Source organism: Astatotilapia calliptera, chromosome 23 (genome assembly GCF_964374335.1).
Source record: "Astatotilapia calliptera chromosome 23, fAstCal68.1, whole genome shotgun sequence".
Taxonomy (NCBI): Eukaryota; Metazoa; Chordata; class Actinopteri; order Cichliformes; family Cichlidae; genus Astatotilapia; species Astatotilapia calliptera.
The window spans coordinates 11,603,747-11,629,699 of NC_137443.1; the positions used below are offsets into that span (position 1 = coordinate 11,603,747).

The 25,953-nt window shown below is 42.6% G+C and overlaps 1 protein-coding gene across 1 annotated transcript in view; it reads right to left on the minus strand.

Moving 5' to 3' along the window:
• Positions 1-25,953, minus strand: part of sema6bb (sema domain, transmembrane domain (TM), and cytoplasmic domain, (semaphorin) 6Bb) — a 127,545-nt gene that overhangs the window by 20,194 nt on the left and 81,398 nt on the right. Inside the window, exons 10-16 of the mRNA XM_026159696.2 lie at positions 25,145-25,362; positions 19,193-19,324; positions 18,080-18,229; positions 16,974-17,153; positions 14,356-14,496; positions 8,819-8,896; positions 3,176-3,234 (exon numbers count right to left, since the gene is read on the minus strand). Coding sequence (XP_026015481.2) covers positions 3,176-3,234; positions 8,819-8,896; positions 14,356-14,496; positions 16,974-17,153; positions 18,080-18,229; positions 19,193-19,324; positions 25,145-25,362 — 958 coding nt within the window. The remainder of the gene's footprint in view (positions 1-3,175; positions 3,235-8,818; positions 8,897-14,355; positions 14,497-16,973; positions 17,154-18,079; positions 18,230-19,192; positions 19,325-25,144; positions 25,363-25,953) is intronic.

Consider the following 25,953-nt stretch of genomic DNA (forward strand, 5'->3'; position numbering starts at 1 on the left):
AAGACCAGCAGATACTGCACGCTTTCATCTCCGTGTACATATGATAAATTCATAAATTAACATTCTCTGTCGACTCTGTGGCCAGAATCATGGACACGAGTTTTTAATGTGCCTTTCCTCATTATATAGCTCCGGCTGGGAGTTGCTTCCGAGGGGCAGCCAATCAGAAGAAATCTGTCTGAAAGGGAGGTCTTAAAGGCTTTAAAAGGAGAGTAAAAGTAGAGTATGTAATCTAATCAATAATCAATCAAAGTGTGAAAGCTGGTCGAGTAGAGTCCAATAATAAAAGCACGGAGCTGGGAATAACCATAACAGGTCCTTTTAATTGGATATGAATGAGTCATAACTGCGAATTATGCAAAGCTGCTCTAGTAGGATCCAATAATAACAACATGGAGCTGGAAACGAGGATAATCGGTCCCCTTAAATGGATATGAATGACTCATAATGACTGAAATGACTGTGTAAATATGAGCCCTTTATTTTGAAGAGGTATTTCTGGAATGCGTGACTTCAAAGAGAGAAAATCTTACATTGGTGAAGATTAATTGTTTTCATATGATCACTTGGCCTCTTTTGTCATGATCTCAAATAAGTTTCCTGCTTCAGTGTGCCACAACATTTAAGCACGATAGCCAACTGCAAGTTGTAAATGAGATCAACCACAGAGGACCAGCTAATGCACCGTCAGTCTGTGCTGCTCTAAGAAATCTATTTGCAGCAGCACCTTTAACATCAGCCAGTCTCAGCCTGACCCCGAGACCTCGCACGAAACCCGTAAACATAACATCAAAACCGGGATCCCAGACCGCAGCTTGTAAAACGCCCCATTAGCCAACTAATACACCCATGTGATTGTGTTCATCTCTCACCCACCAGCGTAGCACACCAGTAATGATCGAGAAGTTTTGCTTTTAATTAAGCCGTACAGTTGCTCAAGCTAAATCTCCACATGGTAGAAATTGTGCAATTTAATTAAAATGACCATTTTTCATCTAGTTTATAATTTTTATTAGTGCGAGAACCAAATGAATGTGAGCGCTTATTCTTCATTTGCAGGATTTTTTTCGCCCGTCAGATCTGCAGCGGACAACGATGGCTGTGCAGAGCAGCAGCTTTGATAAAGAACCAAGATGTTATTTTAATGTAAAGTACAAATACATTAAAATCTGTTTAAGGTTTCTTTGCTTGGATAGGCTGCCGGTCTGTCCAGATCATTATGCTTTTTGGCAATCACAAATGTGTTAATAACCAAAAAACCCCAGAGATTCTTTAATTAGTCTGTGTTTGATACAATACACCCTGCTATCTGTTTAGTAGGGGTGCAACAATACTCGTATCGGTATTGAACCGTTCGATACAGTGCTTTCGGTTCGGTACGCATATGTATCGAACAATCAACTTTTCTTCTGACGATGCTGTCTGTGTTGAGCGCTCAGGGGATCTGCGTTCTACTACTCTACCTAGGCTGCACTGTCGAGCACAGATCCACTGAGCGCAGCGCAAGCTAGCAATACAGAAGTTAAGCTCGTTGCAACATGGTCACTGCCTTAACGCTACCCGAAATTGAACCTCCCCCACCCTCATTCAGATCTGGCGTTTGGAACTATTTTGGTTTTCATGTGAAGCATGACCCTGATGGTAAGCGCGTCATGGACAAAAGTAAAGCAATGTCGGATGTGCCACGCAATGCTCAATTACATTGGTGGGAACTAGTGCGTTAGCGCAGTTAGCTTGTTAATGTGTTGACACTGTCCAGCCCCACGCACGGGGCGATCCGCGGTAACTCGTTAAGGGAGATTTGTGGCGTTATGCTGTTAATGTCATTTTAACGAGATTAACACTGACAGCATTAGTGGGAACACAACGAATATGACTGCACATTTACGTTGACATGATCCTTGTGCAAAGACAAGTGGAAGCAGACAAAAACCACAAGCATGCATGCTACAAACTTTACCCGAGTCATTTAGACAGCCGTTAGCACATAATTCTCCTTATGGGGACCTGATACGTTTAATATGCTGCTGAGAATATAGAAGAAGCGTATAGTATAGCTTTTATTTTGGAAAGAGCCATTTCTCTGTAATAAACTCTCTTTTCCAAAGATGAGTGATTTCTGGATCAGATAGATTTTTTTATTTTATTATTTTGTTGTTTCAGCAACATTAAATTTAAAAACTGTACTTTTGAGTTAAAATATATATTTATAATTTTATTATATGAAAAACTAAAAAGGCATGAACATTTTTTTGTATCGAAAAAGTATCGAACTGAACCGAACCGTGAATTTTGTGTATCGTTGCAGGTATGTGACCACTACTTTGACTAGGGTCCTCCACAGGTTCTGTAAGTCGCACACTTGGGCTTGGTGAAGTCAAAATCTGAAGGCTAACTTTGTTCCGTCATCAGCTCCAGAGGAAGTCGCCCGTAGCTTGGCGGTCAGAGGACCTGACGTGAGAGAGCAGCATCAAACGGAGGGGCCATCTGAAACAGGATTAGAGTTGTACGCAGGTTCTGATTATGAAATATTTATCTGTTCTTCTCTCAGGGAGCACAGCACATGAACTCCGGGAACTTTCAGAAGCAAAGGATTAATTTGCACGCACTGAAATTAGCACATAGATCAAAGCGAGGGGTGCCACGGGAGTATCCGAAACCTCAGTGTATCTAGAGTAGAGATTGTGCTTTGCTGGTTACCAAATCTATTTTCATAATGATATGGATAGAGGGGGGGGAAAAAAGAGGACATCAAGGGGAATCCAAGCTGGAGTTGAGTATAATTAACCACATGTATATGGAACAAAACCTACCAGACCAAAGCAAAGACAGCATACAAAGGAGGACAGAGTAAACAGAGAGAAGAACAAAATTAGCTAAAACAGACACTGTAATTTTCTAACCAGCTCTCAGGCCTTCGTGTAGGATCGGAGCGATAAGCCTGGGGAGGAGTTAGATACGGCCGACCGCCGAGGTGGACTGAGACGTATTGTGGGTTTATTTGAGGATGTCTTCTGTGTAAACTGAAACCACCCGGCTCTTTCTCTCTTTTACTGTGTTGTTGTTTACTTCGAACATACCGAGCTTATGTAAGGCCTGCCAAAGACAGGAGAGCTATTTGTTTGAACGTTTGCAGAGCAACACAAATACACAGAGCCACAATCGCTCCTCTTACCGTCACAGTCGCCCAAGTGGTCCACGTTTCCATGTTCAACATCTTGCTCAAAAGGCAGTCTGCGGAGGAGAGGAGACACGGCCATTAATCAGGTGACACGGAGGCACGGCGACTCGGCCGCTGAGCCCACAGCGGAGATCCGTTCTGACACGGGAGCACTACCTCAGTGTTACACTGGGGGCGTACATCTCGACGAGCTCCTCGCACTTAAGAAATCTCATTTTTTTGTTAGGCTGGCGAGAAAAATGAAGTGAAGAAGCCCTCGAGCTGCCTAATATCCCACAATAATCTTCATTATAATTTCAAAATACCACTCATGCCAGCAGCATCAATAATTAAACTAATTAATGCAATGAATTACAAATATTTCTAGGTCAGCAAAGGACTTCATATTAGAGATATTTGCTGTAGATATAAACTCCAAACTGTTGGAGTGCAAAGTGCTAAAGAGGTGGAACAGTCCAACACCATGTGTTTCGCTCATTAATATGCAGATTAGGGTAAGGACGTGCCATAATCATAGCATCCTACCACTTTTTACACATTTATGATCAGTGAAATATTCAGCAAAACCTCAAACTGTACTGTACTGATTTCAGAATCAGAATCAGAAACTTTATTGTCATTGTCATGAGAACAACGAAATTAAGAATGGTCCCCGATCATTGCATCATCCCTAGCAATATCAAAATATAAATAAAACAATAAAATTCAATAAATAAAATAGATAGAATACTTAAAATACTAATAAGATATAACAGTAAAACATTCACATACATTCCCACACACATGCTTCAGACCGTGCATAGATTAACACAAGAGTGGCGTGATGGACATTTTTTTGTGGAAAACTATGACATATTGTATTTATACAAGTCATTTCCCTTTTGGTCCAAAGGGGAGCATGAAAACCTCAACAGACAATAACATAGAGTATGATGAAGAGAGGAAGTGGAGAGGAAATGAGAACGGCTCACAGGCCAGGTGCACACCGAGACAAACACAAGTGCTTCTGATTATGGCTCGTGTCGAGGGGGAAGCTGCAACGGACGCAGCGAGAACGTTTATGTAGGTGTGTGAGCGCATGCAAGAGCGTGCCTGCAGGCTCCATGCGTTTCAGAACTCAGTTATAATGGGCTTCATGTGACTGGAAAGACCTCTAGTTAAGTGATTTAAGTATCATATAGGGGAAAGTGCACTTTTGCCCCTTCTCAACAGCACAGCTCTGGAAGAGAAATGCATAAAAAACACACGAAATCACTAAAAAAACAGATCATTTTCATTCTGAATGATGCGTGCATGCATATGTTTCTTTATTTTTCCTTGGTCATGTGTAAATTAGCGTGCAAAAGTCTTGAGCTGACCTGCATTTCTTTATATTTCACAGGAAAATAAAAAATAGGTGCGGCGATTTATCGAAACATGAAAAAATTATGAGAAATACAGTATTTAAAGCAAAAATAGAAATGGAAAATTTTAGTTATGATCACCTTTATTCAGTCTGAGCTCTCTGAGCAGCTCTCTGTCATCTCTGTGAGGATCTTCAGGGATAATTCTCCAGGCTTTTTTAAGGATATTTAAAGATCTTTGGACGTTTTTGCATTTTTTTTTCTCTTCTCTGTTAAAAAAATCTGAATCCATCAGTCATTTTTTTTCCGTTTGCCTTCCACTGTGACCATTTCTGATGAGGCTTCAGTGAACAGTACATGGATTATCTATCAGGTCCTGTGTCAGGTCTTGTTTCTTATGGACACGATTTTCAGATGCTATTCATTTCCCGCAGGTAGTTTTTTAGGCCGTTTGTCCTCCACGTCTCCACTTACTTCAATTTTTTAAGGACACACTGCACACTGTGCTAAAATGTGCATCACGTTTCAGCCCTTTTGGTGCAAAAATATGATTCTCTGTCTGTTAAACTGTGTGATCTTTGACATTTTTGTAGATTCAAGTAAAGAAACGAGAACTAATGATAGTAACTGGCTGCCGCTGTCATTTTTGAAACTTACAAGAAAATCTGGAAGTTTGCAGTAATGAATACTGTAAAGTTTTGTCTGTTTTAGCATCAGCTATACACTCATCAGCTTCACGCTCTGTAGTGGAGCTATGTTAAACTGCACAGTTCCTATTAAATAACTCACTATTTAATTTAATTTTACTGTAAAGTAAAAATGCCAAAAACCACTGAATTTTTTTTTTTTTTTTTTTTGCGGCTTGAAATGTGTTCACACTGGCAACAGCTACTTTTCTCAGCAGTTATATTTAAATGGGCTTATTATGTCTAAACTGTGCTCATATTAACCATTAACCAGTTTTAAATGATGAGATCAGCATATGTGCGTGCAATCCTCACGAGTCGAAGCTCAGACTGCTTCAAATATTTTTCTGCTCTTTGCTCTGTTTGTATTAAAGAGAGAGAATATTTCCAATAGGACCATCTCAGGCAAACAGCTCTGGCTGACAACCTGCACTCAAAAACCTTCTGTTTATGAGGGGCAGTTAGGGATGAGCTGCTCCCAGTCCCCGCCCGAGACAAATGCTGATCATTTCACAGTGCGACTCATGAAAAGCTGCTCTAGCAGAGTCCAAGAATGAATATAAAGCTTGAAATGAGAATAACAGATCCCCTTTAAAGTTTGTCGGTCCTGCTTAGAGATGAGTGAGAAGATCAATAACGCTCTCTTACAAACAGTAAATATGAAGCTTTAGCCAGCATGCCATTAGCTTAACAGTCTGCATGGTGGCACTGCCCAGAGTGATCCTTAAGGTTGTGTGCTTAAACAGTTTCCTGGCCTCAGATCAAAGAAAGCTGGTGCAAGAGAATAAATAACAATATTTTCCCCAGATGTTAAACTTATTAACAACTTATTAACATCAATGCCATATTCTTACAATCCAACACCAATGCGTGACCTAATGTGATCAGCTGAGCCTTAAATGTCACCATATAAGTATAAGTGAGCATTTAGCAGGGGCTCAGTTGATTGGATGCACGCCTTCTGTACGTTACCACAAAGATGTGCACGTTTGTAGCAATCACTCTCACATACGCTGTTTCATGGCACTGCAGCTACATCTGACATGTCAGAGCACTGACTGTGCATGAAAGCTGAACTTGGCTTGAGAAGTCAGCATTGTGTAATTAGCTTAAGGGTCAAGCAGCAGCAAACATTTTTGCTTTTAAAGCCTAAAAAAACTGTGACAAATGAGTTCAAGTGTGCTGTGAACCTGCAGCGGTGCCATCCTAATAAAGAGTAATGTTATGTGCTCAGTTGGCTGCGTCTCCCAATCGGCGGGTTGTTCACTTTGTATACATTAGACGTGTCTGTGGCTCTGTGTGCGTGCCCACTTCTTACTGTTGCTTTTTCATTTTCAGTGTTTCTTTTCTTGTATATTCTCACGGGTACTTTGGATCATTGTTTAAAGACTTCATACAGTAACTAAAGAGAAAGTAATAAAGACCACAGTGTGGACCCTGTTACAGCACAGCTTCCCAGTAAGGGTTAGTGGAAGTAGTTCTAACCATCATTTCTGGATATTTTGATTCAAGAAGCTGCTGTTCTTCATAAAGTTGTATTGAGCAGTAGTTCTTCAGATATTATGAAGTTCTTTCGGTTGCTTTTTCACTTATTTTCAGTCCAGTCCTTGTTCCTGAGGATCTTTTTTGACCTTTGAAGCATTCAAGCAGAGAAAAGGCACCGAGCTCAAGGACTGATCCAGTGTTTTGTCCTCACATAAGAGACGACTTAGCAAAGAATCAATTTGTTCCAGTTTTTTTTGTTGAATCTACAAAAATGCCTAAGATCACACAGTTTGACAGGGATAATTCCCAAAGAGCTGCTGGCATATCTCGGCATGTGTGGACAGAATTTGAAAGTCATGTCCTTAAAGAGGGGGGGAGGGGGGATCCAGCAAAGACCTGACACAGGACCTGAGAGATGATCTAGACTTCCAGCTGATCGTCTACTGTTCACCGAAGCCTCATCAGACATTAATAAAGTGAAACAGGAAGAAAGACTGAGGTATGATCGCAAACACACTGACACTGCAGTGAAATCATGGCTGGATTAGAACCCACAGTGGAAGCCCACAGATTGGCCTCCCCATCCAGCCAGAGACCAGAACCAAAGGCAGAAACATCCAAAGAAGAGCTTTGAATGTCCTTCAAGAAGCCTGGAGAACTATTCCTGAAGATCCTCATGGAGCTGCTTAGACAGGATAAAGCTGCTCACACCAAACATCGACTATAGTTGGATTTATGTGTATGTGTGTTTCAGTAAATCCCTGCACACGTTTTTACTGTACCACATAAAGATTATGGGTTAACTTCCCCTAATTTTTTATTATTTAATAACCATGCTTTGATATCCTGAATGTGCCAGTTAAAAATGCCCCCACCCCCCCGACACACACTGTTTCTGTAAGTGTTTTGTTACCAAATATTTTCCTTTTTTTTTTTTTAGAAACAATGTCGATTAATTAATTTTGAACGTGATTTCTTTTCTAACCTCCTATGGGCTTTTTTAATTTCACCTGCACTATCCGCTTTTCATTTTGTTGTTATTACGCTGCTTTGCTTTTATTGATGCTTCATTGTGCAAATAATTAAGACAGACGTATAAAAACTGGTCGGTGGTAATCACGAGTGGACACTTGATGTATTTTGAAAATGTTGGTCGGTACAACTGACAAAAGACTAAATTGGTGGCTTACGGGAAAACAAAATATTGAAGTGTCACAAAATTCTTGTTGGCAGAAGCAAATCCTGATGGCTCTACCTTTATTTAAACTACAAAACCGCTCTCCCGCAGAAACTGCATCTAACAACACAAGCTGCTGAGCTCTCCTCTCGCACCGGTTTGGAAAGAGAGGTTGCATTATTCCACAAAGAGGAAATCCACGGTAACTCAATGCAGAATCGATTGCCGAGTCGACCGCCCTTGTTAAATCAAATCAAGACCAACATAGAGGCCTATAACAGTATAAGCAGGCAGCCCGGGGTGGTCTTTAAGGCCTGTGTTGCCTGTTCGGCTGGCACTACACCTGTGTTTGAAAGCCTAATTCAATAAGCAGCTTGACTAAAGAGAAATCTGATTTCTCTGGAAGGAAACAGCCACAACTGGAGGTGAGCTGTCAAGAGAGGCCGCTGCACTTCACACACACACACATTCATGTAGACAACGCTCTGTGTGCGTGTGTTACGCAGAAAACAGAGAAACATGCAAAAACATCGAATCCAGCTAAACACGTACACGTTTTACGAGCGCCGCAATAAATGTGACGCTGTCACGTACGTGGAGAGGTTACTCCGAGGGCACAGATGTCACTTATAAATATAAATCATTGCAAATAAAACCCAGCCACTTCCACACTTAAGAAAAAAACGCATGGTCTCCATGGGTGGTCTGCTGTCAGAAAAGTAACCTTGAGAAGTGATAAAAGTTCAAAGAAATTCAAAGGAAAACAAGTTGGATCAAAGCAGCAGATCAGAGAAAAACTGCAGGAAAAGCACACACAGAGCTTCAGAGCGACATAAAGAAAGAATTTTTGAAACAGTGTGTCAAAGAATTTGTTTTAAATATAAGAGTGAGCAGTGTATGATGTGGTGTTGTAAATACACGAAAAAACGAAAGAAGGATGCCGTACCTGGTTCCAGGTCTGAGGAAAGAGCAGGTGCTTCCTCTGGTCCAGCCACAGTAAGGGTCCCTGGAGGCGATGCAGTTCCTGCAGAGGAGAGGAAACAAATTATTTGACTGCCTGGACCCTGAAAAGGTTCCCAGTTCTACTTTGGTGCCCGTAAGTGCACAGTGTGCAGCTGCCGCCTTAAATCGGTCTCTGGGTCAAAACAGCAACTAAACACAGAGACTGATGATGTCATGAAGCAGCTGATAACAATCTATTCAATGTGGCTCCCGGGAAATCACACTGGTGAGGTAATGCGTTACAGTTTTATTCATATTAGCTGTGAATGTTTATGTTAGCTCAGAAAAACAGCCACAGATGACATGATTTTAACAATGATGCAAACTGAAACACCTGCACAGGCAACGTAGCTAACAGTCCACTGTCAGAGAAACTAGAGGGGAGCAAAGAGGAGTCTGTAATACAGCACGCTGTTAGAAGGAATACATTCAATAAAAAGAAATCTGTGCGTTTGGATATTTCATTGATGTTACAAATTTAACTCTTACTCAGAGTAACCCATGTTTCTCTCTTCTGATCCAAGTAGTTTCTGTCATATTTCAGGTCTGTCATTAAACAAAATAACTGGGTGTGCATCGCAAGTTAGTGATGTTGGTCTCTGAGTATGCAGCTACCTTTGGAAAAGGGTACAGGGGAGGTCATCAAACGCTGTCTATTTGGGGGAAGCGTTAAGGAAGCTTGGCTGCTAGATTTGCAGATTGTGACTATAGCTGCAGTTAACTGACTTTCATTAGCCATCACCCTGCTTATCTTTCTGGTGGTGTGCTCATGGATTAGACCAGCGGTCCCCAACCTTTTTTGCGCCACGGACCGGTTTATGCCCGACAATATTTTCACAGACCGGCCTTTAAGGTGTCGTGGATAAATACAACAAAATAAAACTAGTACTGGTACCGAAAAAAGGAAGATTTATTCATAACACACGTGAAAAGACCCAGGAACACAGAGTTAACGATCAAAACGATAACCCGGTACCAAACGACTCACGGACCGGTACCGGTCCGAGGCCCGGGGATTGGGGACCGCTGGATTAGACCATACTAGACCAACTAAAAACTCCTTGTCATAAAATATCTCCTTTTCCTTAACTGAATCCACTATAAAGCAAATACTGATAATTAGGAGTGATGGTGTGAATTTTTTAGATGGATTTCCATCTCCTTGAAAGTCACTGACCTTCAACTTTTACAGCCTGCAAAACATGTTTGATGCTGTTCAGTGCAGTGAATATTTTGTCATTTTTGAGAAAAATCAATAGAGGGCAAGCTAATAACAGAGCTGTGAGGAGGGGCGGGCACTTAAAAAAACACTTCCTGAAAGACTGAAACTGAATTCTTGATGTTTAACTTGGTGACAGTTTGATAAACGGTCAAAATAAGTCTTTCGTAAAGGTTCTGATCATGGAGCTGAATGCTGTGCAAAGGGACCTTAATTTAAGACTTCTTAGGAGACTGTGGGAGTCTCAGCAGAGATCTGAGCTTTTCAACAGCAACCTTCACCAAAACGGATTCTCAGCATCAGCACTGCCTGAGGTTTTTCATCTAAATTTGACTTTCGAAAACATGAGTCATAAATTAGATATGTTAACACTATCACTCACTTCATATTTTTACTAATTCTCTTCAAGGTAAAGTCAGCCAAAATATTCCGGTACACTTCAAATTCATTCTGTGTGTTCACAGAAAAAAAGTCCTGGCTCTCTCAATGGGAACAAAACAAAGTGGCTTGGACCGGCCCACATGTTACTACTCCAGCCAACCAGCCGCAGGGGAAGTTATTCCATGTGCACAGACTGCATGTGCAGGACATCACTGTGAATCCCTGCACATTTCCAGACAAGAAAACAGCCGATGAATAACCACAGAGAGGAAAAAGTGTTTGTGCACATGCTTTGGTTCATTTGTGGGCATGTTTTCGGTCTTGTCCATAATTAGGCGAACGTAGAGAAAGCCAGCACAAGAGCCAGATGTGAGGCAAGCTTGCAGGAACTGTTTACAAAGCATATGTAGTAAAAATGTGACTTTCAAATATTTTTTCTCTATAAAGCTGCTGACCAGCTCCAGCTCACCGGGACGTTTTGCAGTGGTTGGCAGGAGGTCACATTAGTTGCTGGCTTTGGTTACGGTGGGGAACAAGAGGCACCTTTAATGGTTCCCCTGTGAAAACCTTCTAAAAATCTAAACAACTAACTTGGTGCTTTTTCCTCTCTTGCACTTTGAACGGCGTGTTTGTGTGTTTTAGCTATGACAAAAAGAAGTCAACATTCAAAGTCTGGAACATTTCTCCTTGGGTCAGCTAACTCAGTTGCTAAATGTCGTTGTCCTAGCAATGCACACCCATGAATTTGGAGCAGTGAAGGGAGGAGTGTGTTTATTTGGCTGTTAAGTTCAAATGTCAAACTTTCTGAAAAATTGCTTACTCCATCTCTAAGAATAAAATGGCATGTCCTTGAGTGCAGCAACAAATCTCCCCTGTTCACAGCTCCACTGATAATGTAATGCTGACAAAACCACAAACGCCACAGACTGCCAAAAAAGTGTCCCAAAGACTGCAAGTTTTAAACAAAACTGGTGTCAATAGCACTAAACATAAGAGTATTCATCTAAACCACATATTTAGAGATATCTAAATATGTATATGTCTGGTAATTTTTTGCTTTTTTGGTGGAATGATTGCACAGCATATATCTTTAATGGCTTTTTTATTTTAAAAAAAGTCTGAATTGCTTTCAGATGTCTCTAATTCACACAAGCTCAACGTTATGGCCAATGGCTCAACATTATCTTTTAACTTGACAAGGCCTAGGCCAATTACGTTTTTGACTAGAGGTGATAGTTTCTCTTTGCAGCGTTATTAAGAGAATTTGTTTGACAGCACTCATTGGACTGACCAAAACTCAGAACCATGGGAAAGTCCAAAGAATTTAGTGAAGATCTCAGAGGGAGGATTGGACTACCTCCTATCAGCAGCTAGATGACTGAAACACAGTCAGGTGTTCCAACTGGACATTGATCCCAAAAACACATCAGAGCTGGTTGGGGAGTGGATAAAGCAGGCTAACATTAAGCTTCTGGAATGGCCTTTCCCAAAGCTAATGAAATTAGAGGACGGCTCTTAGAAGCCGGGTCTGTGCCAGGAAACCATCTGATTTAGAGAACTTTACCAATTCTGCCAAGAAAAATCGTCAAATATCAGCCAGAATCATGGCAGAAGCTGACGGCGACTAAAGGCGTCTTCAAGGGGAAACTTACTAAGGTGTATTTAGACAAATATTATAGGTACAGCTATATCTGCTGCACCAAACCAGCTGGCAGTCTTTCTTTTTACCAAACTACCAGCACAGTAACAGCAAAGGTGCAAAAGTTAAGGACAGATGGTGTAAAAGATGGGCGTAGGTTTAGAGTCTGCAAAATGAAGCAAGCATAAAATGTCTTTTAAACCTTAAGACTGTCTTCTTTCTAATGACCAGCAGGGGAAGACTCTGCATGCACCTTTAATGATATTCTGCACCAGAGCTTAATGAGCCAGAGTTAAACGACATCAAAAGATCCAGCTGTACGCTCGGCACACAGCATAAAGCCGAGCTGTTACTATGAAATACTGAAGATTTTATTTAAAAATGCAAGCATATCAAACAGGATTAAAGTCAGGTGGAAAGGAATCTGCACATCAACTGTCATCGCACTGAACCAAATTCAAAGTGCTCAAAAATATTCTTCAAAGGTTAAAAAAAATAGACTTGAAGCCAGCGAAGCATGACTAAGAAATATTTAACCTATTTGCACACAGAAAATTAACTCTCATACACACATCGAAAATAAAAGTGCACACGCCATACACACCTCAGAAAGCATGCGAGTGCTTTCTTAATGTGCATTACACGCTTGTACGACTCACCTGGTTCAGTGAACACAACTGCATGCCTCATGTACCAGAGTGTGTACCAGTCTGTGTTACTGTGTCAGTGGACTCTGAAGGGCCACAGCCACGGGCAACTAGACTGAAGTGTGATTCTCTCCAGTGTGCAGACTGTGTGGGTGTGTGCAGGTGAAACAGCCTTGCTTTGAATAAATCTTTATGTTTAATTGCAGCACAGCCAGGCTTCCAGAAATGTAGTGATGAACAGAGTGATCAGGAGGGTTGGGTGCTAAGTTACTAGCTAAAGAATAACGAGCTTGCTTTACAAGGATCATCTGTACACTGTATGGATTCACAACTACTAAATAGTGCTGAAACAGAACAAAAATTAAGCTTTAATTTTACTCATTGAAAGCCAGACTGAGCACAGATTTTTTTTAGATGATCTGTGAGCACAATTAACAGCAAAGCAAGCATTTAAAATGCTCCAAACAGCACCAAGAGCAGTCGCTAACTCACATTAGCTGAGGTGATGACTGCTGTGCAGCTACCGTATCTGGCACTTCTCTTTTCCTTTTTCCTCTTTGCTTCAAAGATGGGGACCAGGTCTGCAACCGCTCGCAGTGAGTTTTTGTGTTCAAAGCGCATTTGTGTGGCTATAAGACGCTAACTCAGTCTGCTATCAGTTTGCAATACAGTGGAGTCAAGTTGGCAATTACATGCATCGCAATCAACTGCGATAAATCAGTGCAAATCTCAAATCTGTTGATGTCTGCAAACACAGAACTTTGCATTAACTAACATTCAGAGTCGACCCAAAACCTCACAGATGTTGAGGAAATTCACAAAGGTAGTTGCTGCAGGATGCTGATATATGACACGGGCGACTTTGCTTTAATAAAACCAGAATACAAGCAGTTTGCTGAGAGCTGAGTCGAGTTCCTTACTGCGAAGACACACACTTTTGATCTGCACTTTTGCCTCCCATCACCTTGTGATCTCGGTTGGTTGCCAAGAGGTTGAGGGTGTTGCTCACTCAAGTTGGTCACTGCAAGGACATTTCGATCTGGACTTTTTGGAGCTGGCCTTTTGGGATTTGTGGAAGTATTTGGTCGCTGGGTTTCGGAAGTGTTTGCCGCGTAAGGTTCGCTTTTCTGCTCCGTTTCTGCTCAACTGCAGGACTCGTTCACATCATTACTACTCTGCTATCAAGTTAAAATATCATGTATTGCATTATCAGCAATTATTATTACTGGAAAGTAAAATTATGCTGCACACGACAGAGTAAAACAAAAATAATACACCGCTATTTTAATTGAATTTATTACATTAAAAGCTTCCACTTGATTTTATGCCAACTTATTCACCTATTTTATTAAAGTTTGACTTGTTTTTACTGTGCTGCATTTAACAGATTGCCATCTCGCTCAAGAGCAAAGCGGCAGATGTTATAAGTTGTAATATTGTGTTATTATTGCAGCAAAGACGGGTCTGCTACAGCTGCAGCTGGAAGAAGGACACTTGTGAAGGCCAGATGGTTCCTCGAGGGTCACCTAACATCTCATCTTTGCCCCGCTGCCCTTCTTTGCTATTGTGTGAACGTTTTTTTGTCGGAGGCTTACTTCATGCATCGGGAATAAAGCTGGCATCGTGCCACTGGTACTCTGACCACACAGGACGGGAAGGCGAGGAGCAGAGTGTGGCTCATCCGGTCTAGAGTCAGGGACAACAGCTGCCTGGCCTGCAGAGAGTCCTCAGCACACCTGCAACGAGCACACACACAGATGCAAATACACATAAAAAAATATTTTTTAGAATTACACAATTTCAATTACCAGACCGAGGCAGCACATTAAACCTATGACCCCACTCTTAGCTTTACAGCTGGAAAAAAAACTCCCTAATGACCAAATATGAAACACAGCCAAACATAAACAGCTTTATAAATAAAAGCCATAATAAAAAAGTAATTGATTAGAGAGACCATGCGTGTAGATGTTACAGTATCAACCCAAAAATCCACGGCGCTGATTATAGAAGTTCGAGGGGTCGGCTGGCCATCAAATCCAGCACCAGGAGCTGAATCTCATCTAATTGGCACTTAGAGCTGCGATAGCTGGCACCGACCTGCCTTCACGCAGCTGATTTATACCTTTTTATGCACATGTGCACTCATGCATGAGTTGTATCTGGATGGTTTATGGTAATAGCATTGCAGCGGGCCCACAGTCATTAAGAAGAATCTATCATTCTGCTAAGGCCAAGCTGTGAGTCAATTCTTCACAGCCAATATCACAAAAGGCGGGGAGGGGGGGGCAGTGAAGGTGAAGAAAAGATCACGTAGCTAACAAATGTAGGAATAAGGCAAAAAAAAAAAAAGAGTCTGGTAAAGAGAAAATGAAAGACATTCGGTGATTTTAGGTGATTGCTTGGTTCACTGTGGAAGCCGACCTATCACAGGTCAGTGTTTTTTTTCTGTGATGACTTCTTAAGTGAGAACTATGTTAGCTGCCCTGTTTCTGTGTGACCTGTTTTGTCTGTGGATATAAGGTGAGTCTGCGGTCTGCAGAAAAAAATGATGCGATAGTGCTCCATCTCCTGATTAGCTGGATCCCTGCTGTGAAAGCCCGGAAAGCTCACCTCACCGCGCGGACCAAATTACTCCAGTCCACATAAGCTTATTCACAGGACCCTCTCATTTCACTTGCCATCATCTCTGTCCCCCACTTTGTCACATCTGACAGAAATTGGTGTTTGGGGGCAGATGGAAAAAGAAAAGAGAGTGGTAGATACATGAATAACAAGTGAAACCGTGTGAGGAGATGGGATTGTGTTGTCAGTCTGTTGGTTGAAGGAATAATACTTTGTTTCCACAGGGGAAAAAAATGGCATATATCAGTGAGCACAATTAGCTAAAACAGAAAGCTTGTGTTTAGAAACATGTACTTTGTTTTTTTAATGACTCTAATTAGCCTCGGTAAAAGATAATCACCAGCCAAAGCTGCGTGCATCTGTGAGGCAACCCCCCCTTCCAGCCCGGAGTCATCCACCATCTCAACAAAGAACAAAAAGAAGACTGAAAGGCTATTGTACCCTGTGTTCATTACGTAATGATGGGCATTCAGAGGAGCCTCAAAGCTGCGCGCCTCGTGCAAAATGCTAATTAGAACGGATCAAGAAGCCCAATCTACTCCGATCTTCTGCCAAGATCCAGATATTAAACGTGATTCAGCTGCAGTCTGAAGATAAGGGGTCAATTTTCCTGACAATCTGGAACTTTGGTCAAGATTAAAGATAGTGTGATTTTATCATCGTTTCATTACTCATGTTTTCTCACTAATGCTGCTCTTCTCAGGCTCGTTAGAACATGTTGAGATTTCTCGATAATTAACATTAACCGCTTTTCTTTTCTGTTTGCATAATTCCTATTCTTTGCAGGCCGTTTCATCTCCTCACATCTGCCACAATTACGTACATCGCACAACGAGTAGGTGAGCTTTTCTGTATGATTCGACGTGTTTCCGAGACAAGTGCTTTTGTCTCCCCTTGCAGCGCCTCTTTTAGTAAGAGCCACATCACCTCCCCGGCTCCCCGCGCTGCGTATACATCAAAGCTAGATGTCACTTAACCCCTTCCTTCCCTCGACCTGCGTCATCTATTTGCGAGTTGTTCCACGCCAAGCTCTCTCACTACCCAGGTTTGTGCCTTAAAGGAATAATAAAGAATTTCTTCACTTTCGTGTCTATATAACAAATACCAAGCCTGCCTGCGGGTAGTTACAGTAGTCACATAAGGAAAACAGCAACTTTAAAGCTTCCTGATTAACATGTCACGTACTATGCATCATGCACGGATGCGATATCAACTGTCTTCACACATGCACTGAAGCCTTGAACTTTACCATGCATCACTGAGTGGAAGTGCATGAAAGAGTCCGATGCAGTCCATGTGATGTCTATTTGCACTTATTTGCACTCGTGTGGGAAAAGCAAAGACGCCGCCTGAACCAAATGGAGTATTTCCAGTGAGGAGATGTCTGAAGTGTGCTCCATGTGGAAAAGGACAGCTTCAGACGTTGTCCTCACCTAAATCCCCCGACGCCCGACGAGTTCATGTGTGAAAATGGCTCATTTTTAATGACAGAAACCTGCCAGCAGTCTCCATCACACATTATTCACATCTACATCCAAAAACACGTATGTAATTCTTAATCAGATCATGCTTTGTTGTACTCGCTTACTTATCGGGGTTGAAGCCCTCCAGTTCTTCCAGGAAGATGTTGCTATTGGTAACGGTATTGTCCTGGTTGGGCATGATGAGAAACTTGAGGATGGTCCCTCTGCTTGAGCCGAGGAAGAGCACGGTGCGGTTTCTGTAGGGCCCGGCCTCGGTATCCACCACAATCTTATTCAGCTGGTACCTGAACCGCAGGGGAAACAGAGCGCTGCGTTAATGCCACGGCGCTGTGCAGCTCATTTGGGACTCACTTCCACAAAGTAGCTTCTGGAGGTGAGTTTATGATTTAAGTGCATTACAAATTATTGGTTTAGATGTAAAATACGGCCTGGTGTGAATTTAAATCGTGATATGCCATTTTCACTCGAGTCACTGGAAAATGATATGAATTCCTTAGAGAAGAAGCCGCTCATCAAATTTGCATAATAAACTAATTACGCCAGACGTTTCCGACATTAATAATATTACTCAAGTAAATGGGTTTGTCCTAGGACAATAGCAGAGTGCTGCTGATCCACACAGAGTTCTGTGTGTGTGAGTAAGTAGATGAGAATAGAAGCCATGTTGTGCCGGGTGTTTAATATTCCTCGTGCACCCGGTCCCCATAATCCCCTGGTGGCTGTGGGACTCCGTACGGTAGACAGTGGGAGGCGGGGGGCAGGCACCAGTATTTATGTGGGACTTGATGGGCCACAGCTGCTTGCCTGCTACCACAGGCTTCAACAACCAACTTATGTTGGTTGCTGTTCAGCAAAGGGAGGAGTTCATGTAAATATACAGGGTTACAGGCCGTTTCAGATCTCATACACACCGCATCTCTTCTAATTAACTGTTGCGACTTGAACTGTTAAAGCGTAATTAATGTGCACCCCCAGTTTCATTCATTTTCAACTTTGGTTACAAAACAAACAATTGTGAGCATGACAGATTTAATTTGTTTTAGCTGTTACAGCTGAACACGGGAAAAATGAAATATGTCCATATATATTCTATATGTATGGACATATTTCCAACTGGACAGATATAATAAAATGTCTCACCATTATGTTGCAAAGAGATATTCATGCAGTTTGAGTGAATAATATAGTAGTAATGCTCGGACCGTCTCACCTGACCATGGTTCTCACTATCCAGGGTCGTTGTCCCAGTGATGGGACTGCTTCATCCATCAGAGGATGGGTCTTCACAAAATTTAACATCTCATCGGGGAAGGAGTTGGAGGAATTAAACTTGGATCCTTGAACGGCACAACCACCGGGTCTGGGGAAAATAAGATTAAGCATGTTAAGCACAAAGATAGTATTATATAATTAAGCAGTCTAAACAGTCTGAGTGTCTCACACTCAGACAGATATCCTTTTTTTTTTTTCAAACCATACTGATCTGATTCAGTTAAAAGGACCTGACATATAAAGTAGAAATAAAGTGACAGATATGCACGAGCACAAGACGTAGATTGGAGGGCAACAAGCTTTATCCTTGTGATAAGGGATTTTTCTGCTTCAGTGTGTATCAACAGACTTTTGTCTTTCCTACTTATTTAATCATATAAAAAGCACAACCGTAGCTTTAGTTCACAGGACACATCAGCTGAGGGTTCAGCTGGGACCCTTCCATCTGTTTGGTTGATTCAATTCAATTTAATTTAATTTATATAGCACAAACTCACAACAATAGTCTCCTCGATGCATTTTTTAGTATAAAGTAGACATCCTACATTAAAACTGGGAAATCTTATAAAGGCTGCACAATTTACACCGCCCCCTCCCGCCTCCAGTTCTCTGCAAGCCACTTTGAGACCCAGACATTGAAATCCCAGCTATTCCCCCTTTGATGCTAAGCCTGCTCTGGTCTATGCTTGGGGTTTTTGCTGTCTCCCCATTATAGGCTTTCAGTGTGTGTGAGAGGAAGAAGCTCAGCAGAAAACCACACTGCCATATATATAATTCGCTGCAGATGGAATAACAATCCTCCATTTTTCCCAAAGTGTTCCTGACTGAAAGACCCAGGAGTAAAATTCACTCATGTTACTTTGCATTGTCTATATGCCCTTTGGGGATGAAACCCTACCCACGAACGACAACCTGCAAAACACCTTTTCCAAAGAGTCTTACGGCCAACTCTGACTTCAAAACAAAACTTTACAACGCAGCTTTATTCCCCTGATCATTCTTTGATAACAACTCGAACACAGGTGCACAAATTGATTACCGCCATCTGCACCTTGGTTTTGGGATGACTTCATCTGGAACAGGCGTCCAAATAGACTCTGGTGATTTCTGCTCCTTAAACCTTCCATCAAACACAGCAGCCAGCTGCTCCATGTCAAAGGCGCACACCGCCGAACCTGGAATGCTACAGAGACAGAGACGGGCGATTGATAAAAACACATTGAACTGACACAGAATGGCTCAGTGTCAGCAGGCTGTACGTTCCAACGAGGCTGCGGGAAGAAGAAGTGACGGAAAAGAGAAGATGAGGTAGATTATAGCTCGGCTGAAAAATAGACTGTGAAACTTGAAATAGGAAAAGAGTTAAAATATAGAAAGTCAATTGTGACAAGAGAAAGAGACAGACACCCGGCAAAGATGACAAATTGGATATGGGCTGTTCATATTTTGACATCCATTACTGGAACACAAAGGAAATCGGTAGTGAGACGAAGAGAAAAGCAGGGTAAGACAGATGCTGTCAACTCTGTGTCCAAAGAATAGATACGCGATGGATGCAACAGCTAGATTAGGCCCGTGAAAAGATCTTGGCTGGAATTCCTGAAATATAAACCAAACAGGAAGTGAGTCACTGAATATTTTCTCTTCACAAAGGGGCAGAAGATTCCCGTAAAGGAAACGAACCCAACAAAATGTTACAGTAAAACGCCTGGTGCACCTCGGAGGTTGTTCAACTACTCGCGGACCCAGCGAAAGGGCGCAGAGCATCTGTTCTGAGAAGCGTTTGTGTCCCACACTCGACACGAGCAAACACACACTGACAAAACCAACAAATACAGACACATTCACACAAAGTCAGACTCACTTCTGAGGCCACGTTTCTGCGCTTCGACTACGGAACAAAGGAGTAAAGAGAGCGGTGTCAGGGTGAGATAAGAAGTGAGTTTTTGAACATGCTTCCTCCTTCCACACTGAAGTCTCTGTGTCCTCATCAATGACTAATGGAGTGCGTGGTGTGAGAACAGTGACTCAGTATTAATACCTTAGAGATACACACACACATTATAAAAACCTGAGACTGAGTCACCTGGAACCTGCTGCTACATAAAACCCACAGAGTCCCCGTCTGTTTATTTCCTCTTCTCACGCTTCCTTCAAAAGTAAATGTCCAGCTGGTGAATGTGAGGGTCTCTGAAGCTTGCCCCCAGGACGCTGCATCAAGCTGAGAGGCGTTTCTGTTGATTGCCCCTTGAAAGCCGCAGCGCCTGAAGGCTGGATTTTGGTTGCGGTAGGGAGCCGCGCTCTCCCGATCGGGTCACGCCGTCTCCCTGGGTACTTATCGTTCGTAGGCAGGAATGTGACTCGACCCCGGGCGGCACGGCGGAGCTGCGGGCGTATCTGTGGACGATACGGCGTCTCTCTCGGGGCTGCAGGCACCAGATGTTATGTTTGACACATCTGCCAGCTTTGCATCACCGCCAGCTTGGCTTCCTTTCTCTACCTTCGCCCGCCCCTCCAGCCCCCGGCTCTAGGTTTCTCTCTCGCTGCAGGTCACTGGGCTTGGCCCGTGTAGGGCTCGGTGTCTGACAGAAGCAAGCCAAAAAGCCTCGGGCTGTTTATCTCACAGAACTCTCCTAATTATTCTCACTCTTATTTTTATTCTCTTTGTCTCTCCCACTATTTTTTTTAAGTCTGTGTGTGTTTTCTCACACACAAAATTCATTTCCAATAATTTTCCTAGTTACTCCCTCATACTCGAGACTGCTTTCCCTTTGTTTACATCTCCATCATTCCTTCAGCCTGCTGAAATTTGCCTTCTTTGCTGGTGTTGAGTGGCAGACTGTCAAGGCTTACAAAGACTCGTGTGATGTTTGTCTGAGAGGACTTCTGTGGAGTCTGAAGGGCTTCCTCGCTGTTTAACAAACTCACTGACAGCCTGAAATGTTTTCACACCGTCCAAACGGATGCGTGACACCAGGATTTTACAGGACGGAAGGAAAATCTTTTAATTGGTGGTTTAACTCTTACAGAGACTTTGGATATATGTATTTATAGATTTTACATCAGGGTTATAAAATTTCTGTTCCGGTATAAATATAGAAAGATGATTTTGTTCAAAAAAAGGTCGAGAAATAAAATTTGTAACCTGTAGCATTTCTACAGACAGGCTTAAAGCTTTTTTCTGAGGTTTCTGATGAAACTGTGGGCTGTCACTGGGCAAGAGGCTCCCGTAAAGTATGTTGTAAAATGTTATAAAAAAAAAGGTTTACTGGAACATTTTCCACTTCTACCATTTGGATCATTTGTGCCTTTTTGTTATGTCACAGATAACGTTTCTATTTTCCATTTATTATATTTTCCAGCATTCTGTTTATATTTTGCCTTTCAATCTTAGCTTATGTTCGAGTTGCTGTGTATCTTGGTTACTGCAGTATTTAGTTTTATGCGTTTTTGTTCCCGTTTCTGCATTGGTCTCGTTGTCTTTCTTTGTTCGGTTGTGTCTCTCTTCCTGTTTTATTACCTTCCCCACGAGTTGTTTTGTTCGTTATCGTTAGCTGTTCCTACCTGTATCCTCTCCCCTCATTATACCAGGAGTATTTAGTGTCCCCCTGTCCTTCATTGTGTCCTTCGTTGTGTCCTTTGTCGTGTCCTTTGCCGTGTCCTGCCTCTGGGGAGTGTGTTTCCTTGCTCCATGTCTCCCTGAGATTCCTAGTTTGGGGATTGTTTATTCCAGTTCAGCCACAGTTTATATTTTTGTGTTTCTGAATTAGTTGAGCATTAAAGCTCCCCTTTACTTAACGTTTGTCTCACGAGTCCTTCATTTGTGTCCACATCCTGCCCGCCACGCTGCTGAACTTTGACAATTATGTTTTTCATACTTTCTCTTGATCTTTCCCTTTGACGTCCGTGTGGATTTTTCGTTTTCTCTCTAACTTAACCTCCGTGGCCTATTTTGACAAACAAACCTCGCTCTTAAACTCTCGCTGTTTGGGGTGCCGTGGTCGTTCCACGTGCTACCTGTTCCTATCCACTGCCCATTTCTCAAGAAACAGCTAGCTGCCTCATTATGTATTCTGGTGCCTTCTCTGCTTGCAGACCCAGGGGGTCTAGCTTGCACAGCTGTGCATCCTGGCATCGTAAACCTGTTCTCCTCCTGCTCCTTGTCCTCCTCATTTCCCCTCCTCTGCTGTGTTTTCCCACAGGGGCATCCTGCTGTCCGACCCCTGGGATTCTTTACAACCAAACCCAAACATGGCCTCCCGCTCTCAGGATGCAGCAGATTTACTCTGTTTTCCATAAAATATTTTTCTTCCATTCCTGGGCGGTTATAACAAAACTAATGAGCTGTCAGTCTGTTCCAGGAGAAATAGACGTTTTTAGCTGGCAAAACAACGACAAATAAAAATAATGAGAATGGTTTGTTTTCATTACCAGCCCCAGGTAACCCTTCAGTTTGACATCCCGCTGCTCTTTTTTTAAAGATATATCATTTATTATATAAACTAGGAAACACAGCTACCAGAAAGCTCCTACACTTTCTCATAAGTTTGATGTTTCCATGACCTTTTGAGCATCAGGTGTGCAAGGAGGGTGGCCGGTAGGAAGTCTGGACTCCTCTTTCATTCCCGTTGGGAGAGAAATGACCCTGGGCTCCGGCGCTGGATCGACAAAGGAACTGGCAACCTGGGGTGATGTTATGTTCTGGAAACGAAGATGAAATGATCCCACAATGATCCAAAACAGTGGAGCAGCTGTAAAATGACTCCAGGAGTATGTGGCTCACAGGTGGAGATGAGTAACTCCCGAGCGTCCAGGGGAGACAGTAAAACCCTGACTTCATTCCCATGCTACAGTCCAACACTGCACAGGCCAAATAGCAGGAGAGAATGGCTCTTTCCTCCACTCCACTGTTTTCACTGCAAGCTGCCAGCCAAAGCAATTTGTCTGGCAAGCACTTGGCCAGTGTGGCGCAGTGGGCCACACCGGGGCCAGTGGGAGGTTTTTTTAGATCACCTCACACATTCTCTGTATCTCTTTGTGTTTACTTTCCTCTTTATCTGTCCATCTGAACCTCCTTTTCTCTCTGGCTCGGCTGCGGGTTATTTAAAACAGGGCCCAGCGGCAGGTTGCGCAGGCAGGTGTGGGCGTGTGTGTGTTTAGCCGGCGCGCTTCTTCGGTAAACTGTAAATGCTGTTATCTGGGAACCGCTGTGAATGTTTCCGAGTGTGCGAGTTTGTGTGTGCATAAAGCATCCATCTGTCTCTGCAGGCAGTGGCCCCCACTCGCAGCGGTGCCCTTCCAAACACGCAGATAAGATGCAGCTGATGAAACAATTTTAGATGTCAGAGAACGCACGTGTTGTCCGTTATTGACTTCCTCGTCCTTGAGTTTCTCATCCGTCTCTTCTCCTCTTTATCTTTTTTCTCCCTTTTAAATGTACTTGTCTCCTCTGTGCTTGTCCCACCGTGCACCTCCCGCGCCCGCTGCGACAGAGCTCCATTATATTCTAAAAAATAAAGATATTCTTATAATGGGACCACTGATTGATGGCAGATAGGCTGCTGGTGGCATTACAGTGAGAGGTTTGGATTGCTATCGCACCAAAAAGAAGGCGGTTGCGAGCATTTCCAAGTGTGTGCTTTAAAGTGCTCGCTCTAGCAGACACAGCAAATGCCATTGAGGTAGTGTAACATGAGTGGGCCATCACAGAGAAACTATACTGAATCCCGCTCTATAATATGAGCCACTTAGACTGCAATATAGTCATAGACTTTCATCCTTCTGCTGCTCGGAGGACGCAAACATTCAGAGCAATTTAGGCTCAGACTTAGTTCTAAGATGATGCCTTACAATGCCGAGAAAAACAGCATCAAAGTGCTCGGTGAAAGCATCTTCAAACGCAGCATGATAAGCAGATTACTGTAACTGTATGAGGAAAGAGACATGGGATTAAAAAAACACACTGCCAAGGCTCATCGTTTGAGTCAGCTGTGACTTACATTTTCTTTTCTCACTTTTTCTGGGTTACAGTTTGTGTTGTCTTTGGCTCTGCTAATGCCCTCAGCCTGCAGTAATCCCCCACTTACCGGGTAACATCTCTCCTCCTCCCTCCTCCTCTCAGCGTTCTTCAGTTTAATCGTGTCTTTCAACAAATCACCCTTTTGTCCTCCATGAAAGCATTCCATGTGTCTTAGATTACTCTGTACAATCCTGACCTCTGCACCCCAACACAGGCACGTTCGTTTTTCTGGAGCTTGTAGGAAACCTTGCTCTTTGTCTCAGAGTCGGCGAAGATACAAACTATGGTGGTCCACAAAAGAGGCAACTACACACATGTGCATTTCTTTAAAAACACCAACCATGACAGAGACAGAGGACCCCCCCCCCAGGCCTCATTCACACATTTATTAAACAAAAAAATCTATAAAAAAATAAACAACCTGCAAAAAAATGCACTTAAAGGCAGAAAGGTTTACAGAAGTCAGTCCCTTTGGGGTTCTGCTGCACGTATGATGTAATATAAGCAGTGATTTCACGAAAACAACTCAATGTTGAGTTATATATCACACCTGAACATCCCATACTGAGTTCATACAAAGGCAAAGAAAGAGCAGTGTCATAAAAATGTGAAATGGACAAAGGAGTCTGGGACACAACCGCACTCTGTATATAAAAGATCAACAGTTAGAGTCTTGACTTGAGCATTTTCACCAATTTTGACATTGTTCATGTGTGCAAACCTACTTTATCCTGCTTTTTTACTCTAATGAAGAGCATAATTTTTTAATGAACATTCAGCAAGACTTTAAATACCATAAGCTCACCAAGAAACAAGTACAGCTGGACTTTCTATAACCAGAGGACTCGTGAGGATTCTTTGAGAGAATGGAGGTCTGCGCTGGTCGAATGTACATGCCGCGCTCTTCACATATGAAGGAAAGGCCACGATTCAGGGGTCTTAAGTCTCCCTGTGTGTGAGAGAGTCTCCTGTTTGTGCAGGTACCTGTTGGCTGGTGTGGAGAACACCCCCAGGACGATGTCCCTGCCGTGCATCCTGATGACGGGGCTGGTGGAGTGGAGCAGGTTAAAGTAGAAGTGGGAATCGCCGGGCACGGAGCAGTTCAGACGGGCCTTTAAGAACGACGTCCACTGCTTCTCCAGGACGCGCTGAGACCCGCCTTGATCCCGCTTGCATACCCGGGCAACGCGTGACACCACCACCTGTGAGGAGCCGCGAGCAGAGAATATGATACTTACTATACAGAACGAGCACAGCTTGCTTATATCTCCGATGACTCCAAAGCTGGGCAGTTAATATTTCCTGAGGTTTCATCTTGAAAACTACATATTAAAAAGCTCTTTTTAACTCCAGGGCGATCTCTGAAGAGTCATTTGCATGCTATTTGCAATGTGGAAACCCTTTTTTGACAGATCATTGTTTTATAATGCTAAATCTAATATCAATTATTCATGAAAATGTCAGTGCATCTCAAAATTGCTTCTTTGAACACACAATAGCGATGCTGCTTAAGTATCAATTTACTCTGCTCTCTGTAAACATGTCGCAGCCAGGGACCTTTTGCAAACACTCCCCAAAAGTGAATTGCTAATTTATTAATGAAACAGGTTTATATATATTTATTTTTAGTTTTAATAAAGATGCAGCTACTGCTCTGGGGGCAAGAAATATATCAAGTCAGTAGAAAATCGACCAGTTTTTCTTAGGTTAATACAGACAGCTGGTAATAACGTGACTTGTTGCATTAGATATGCACGTAAACAAATACAAAGGTGAAAGGTCATCGCAGTTTT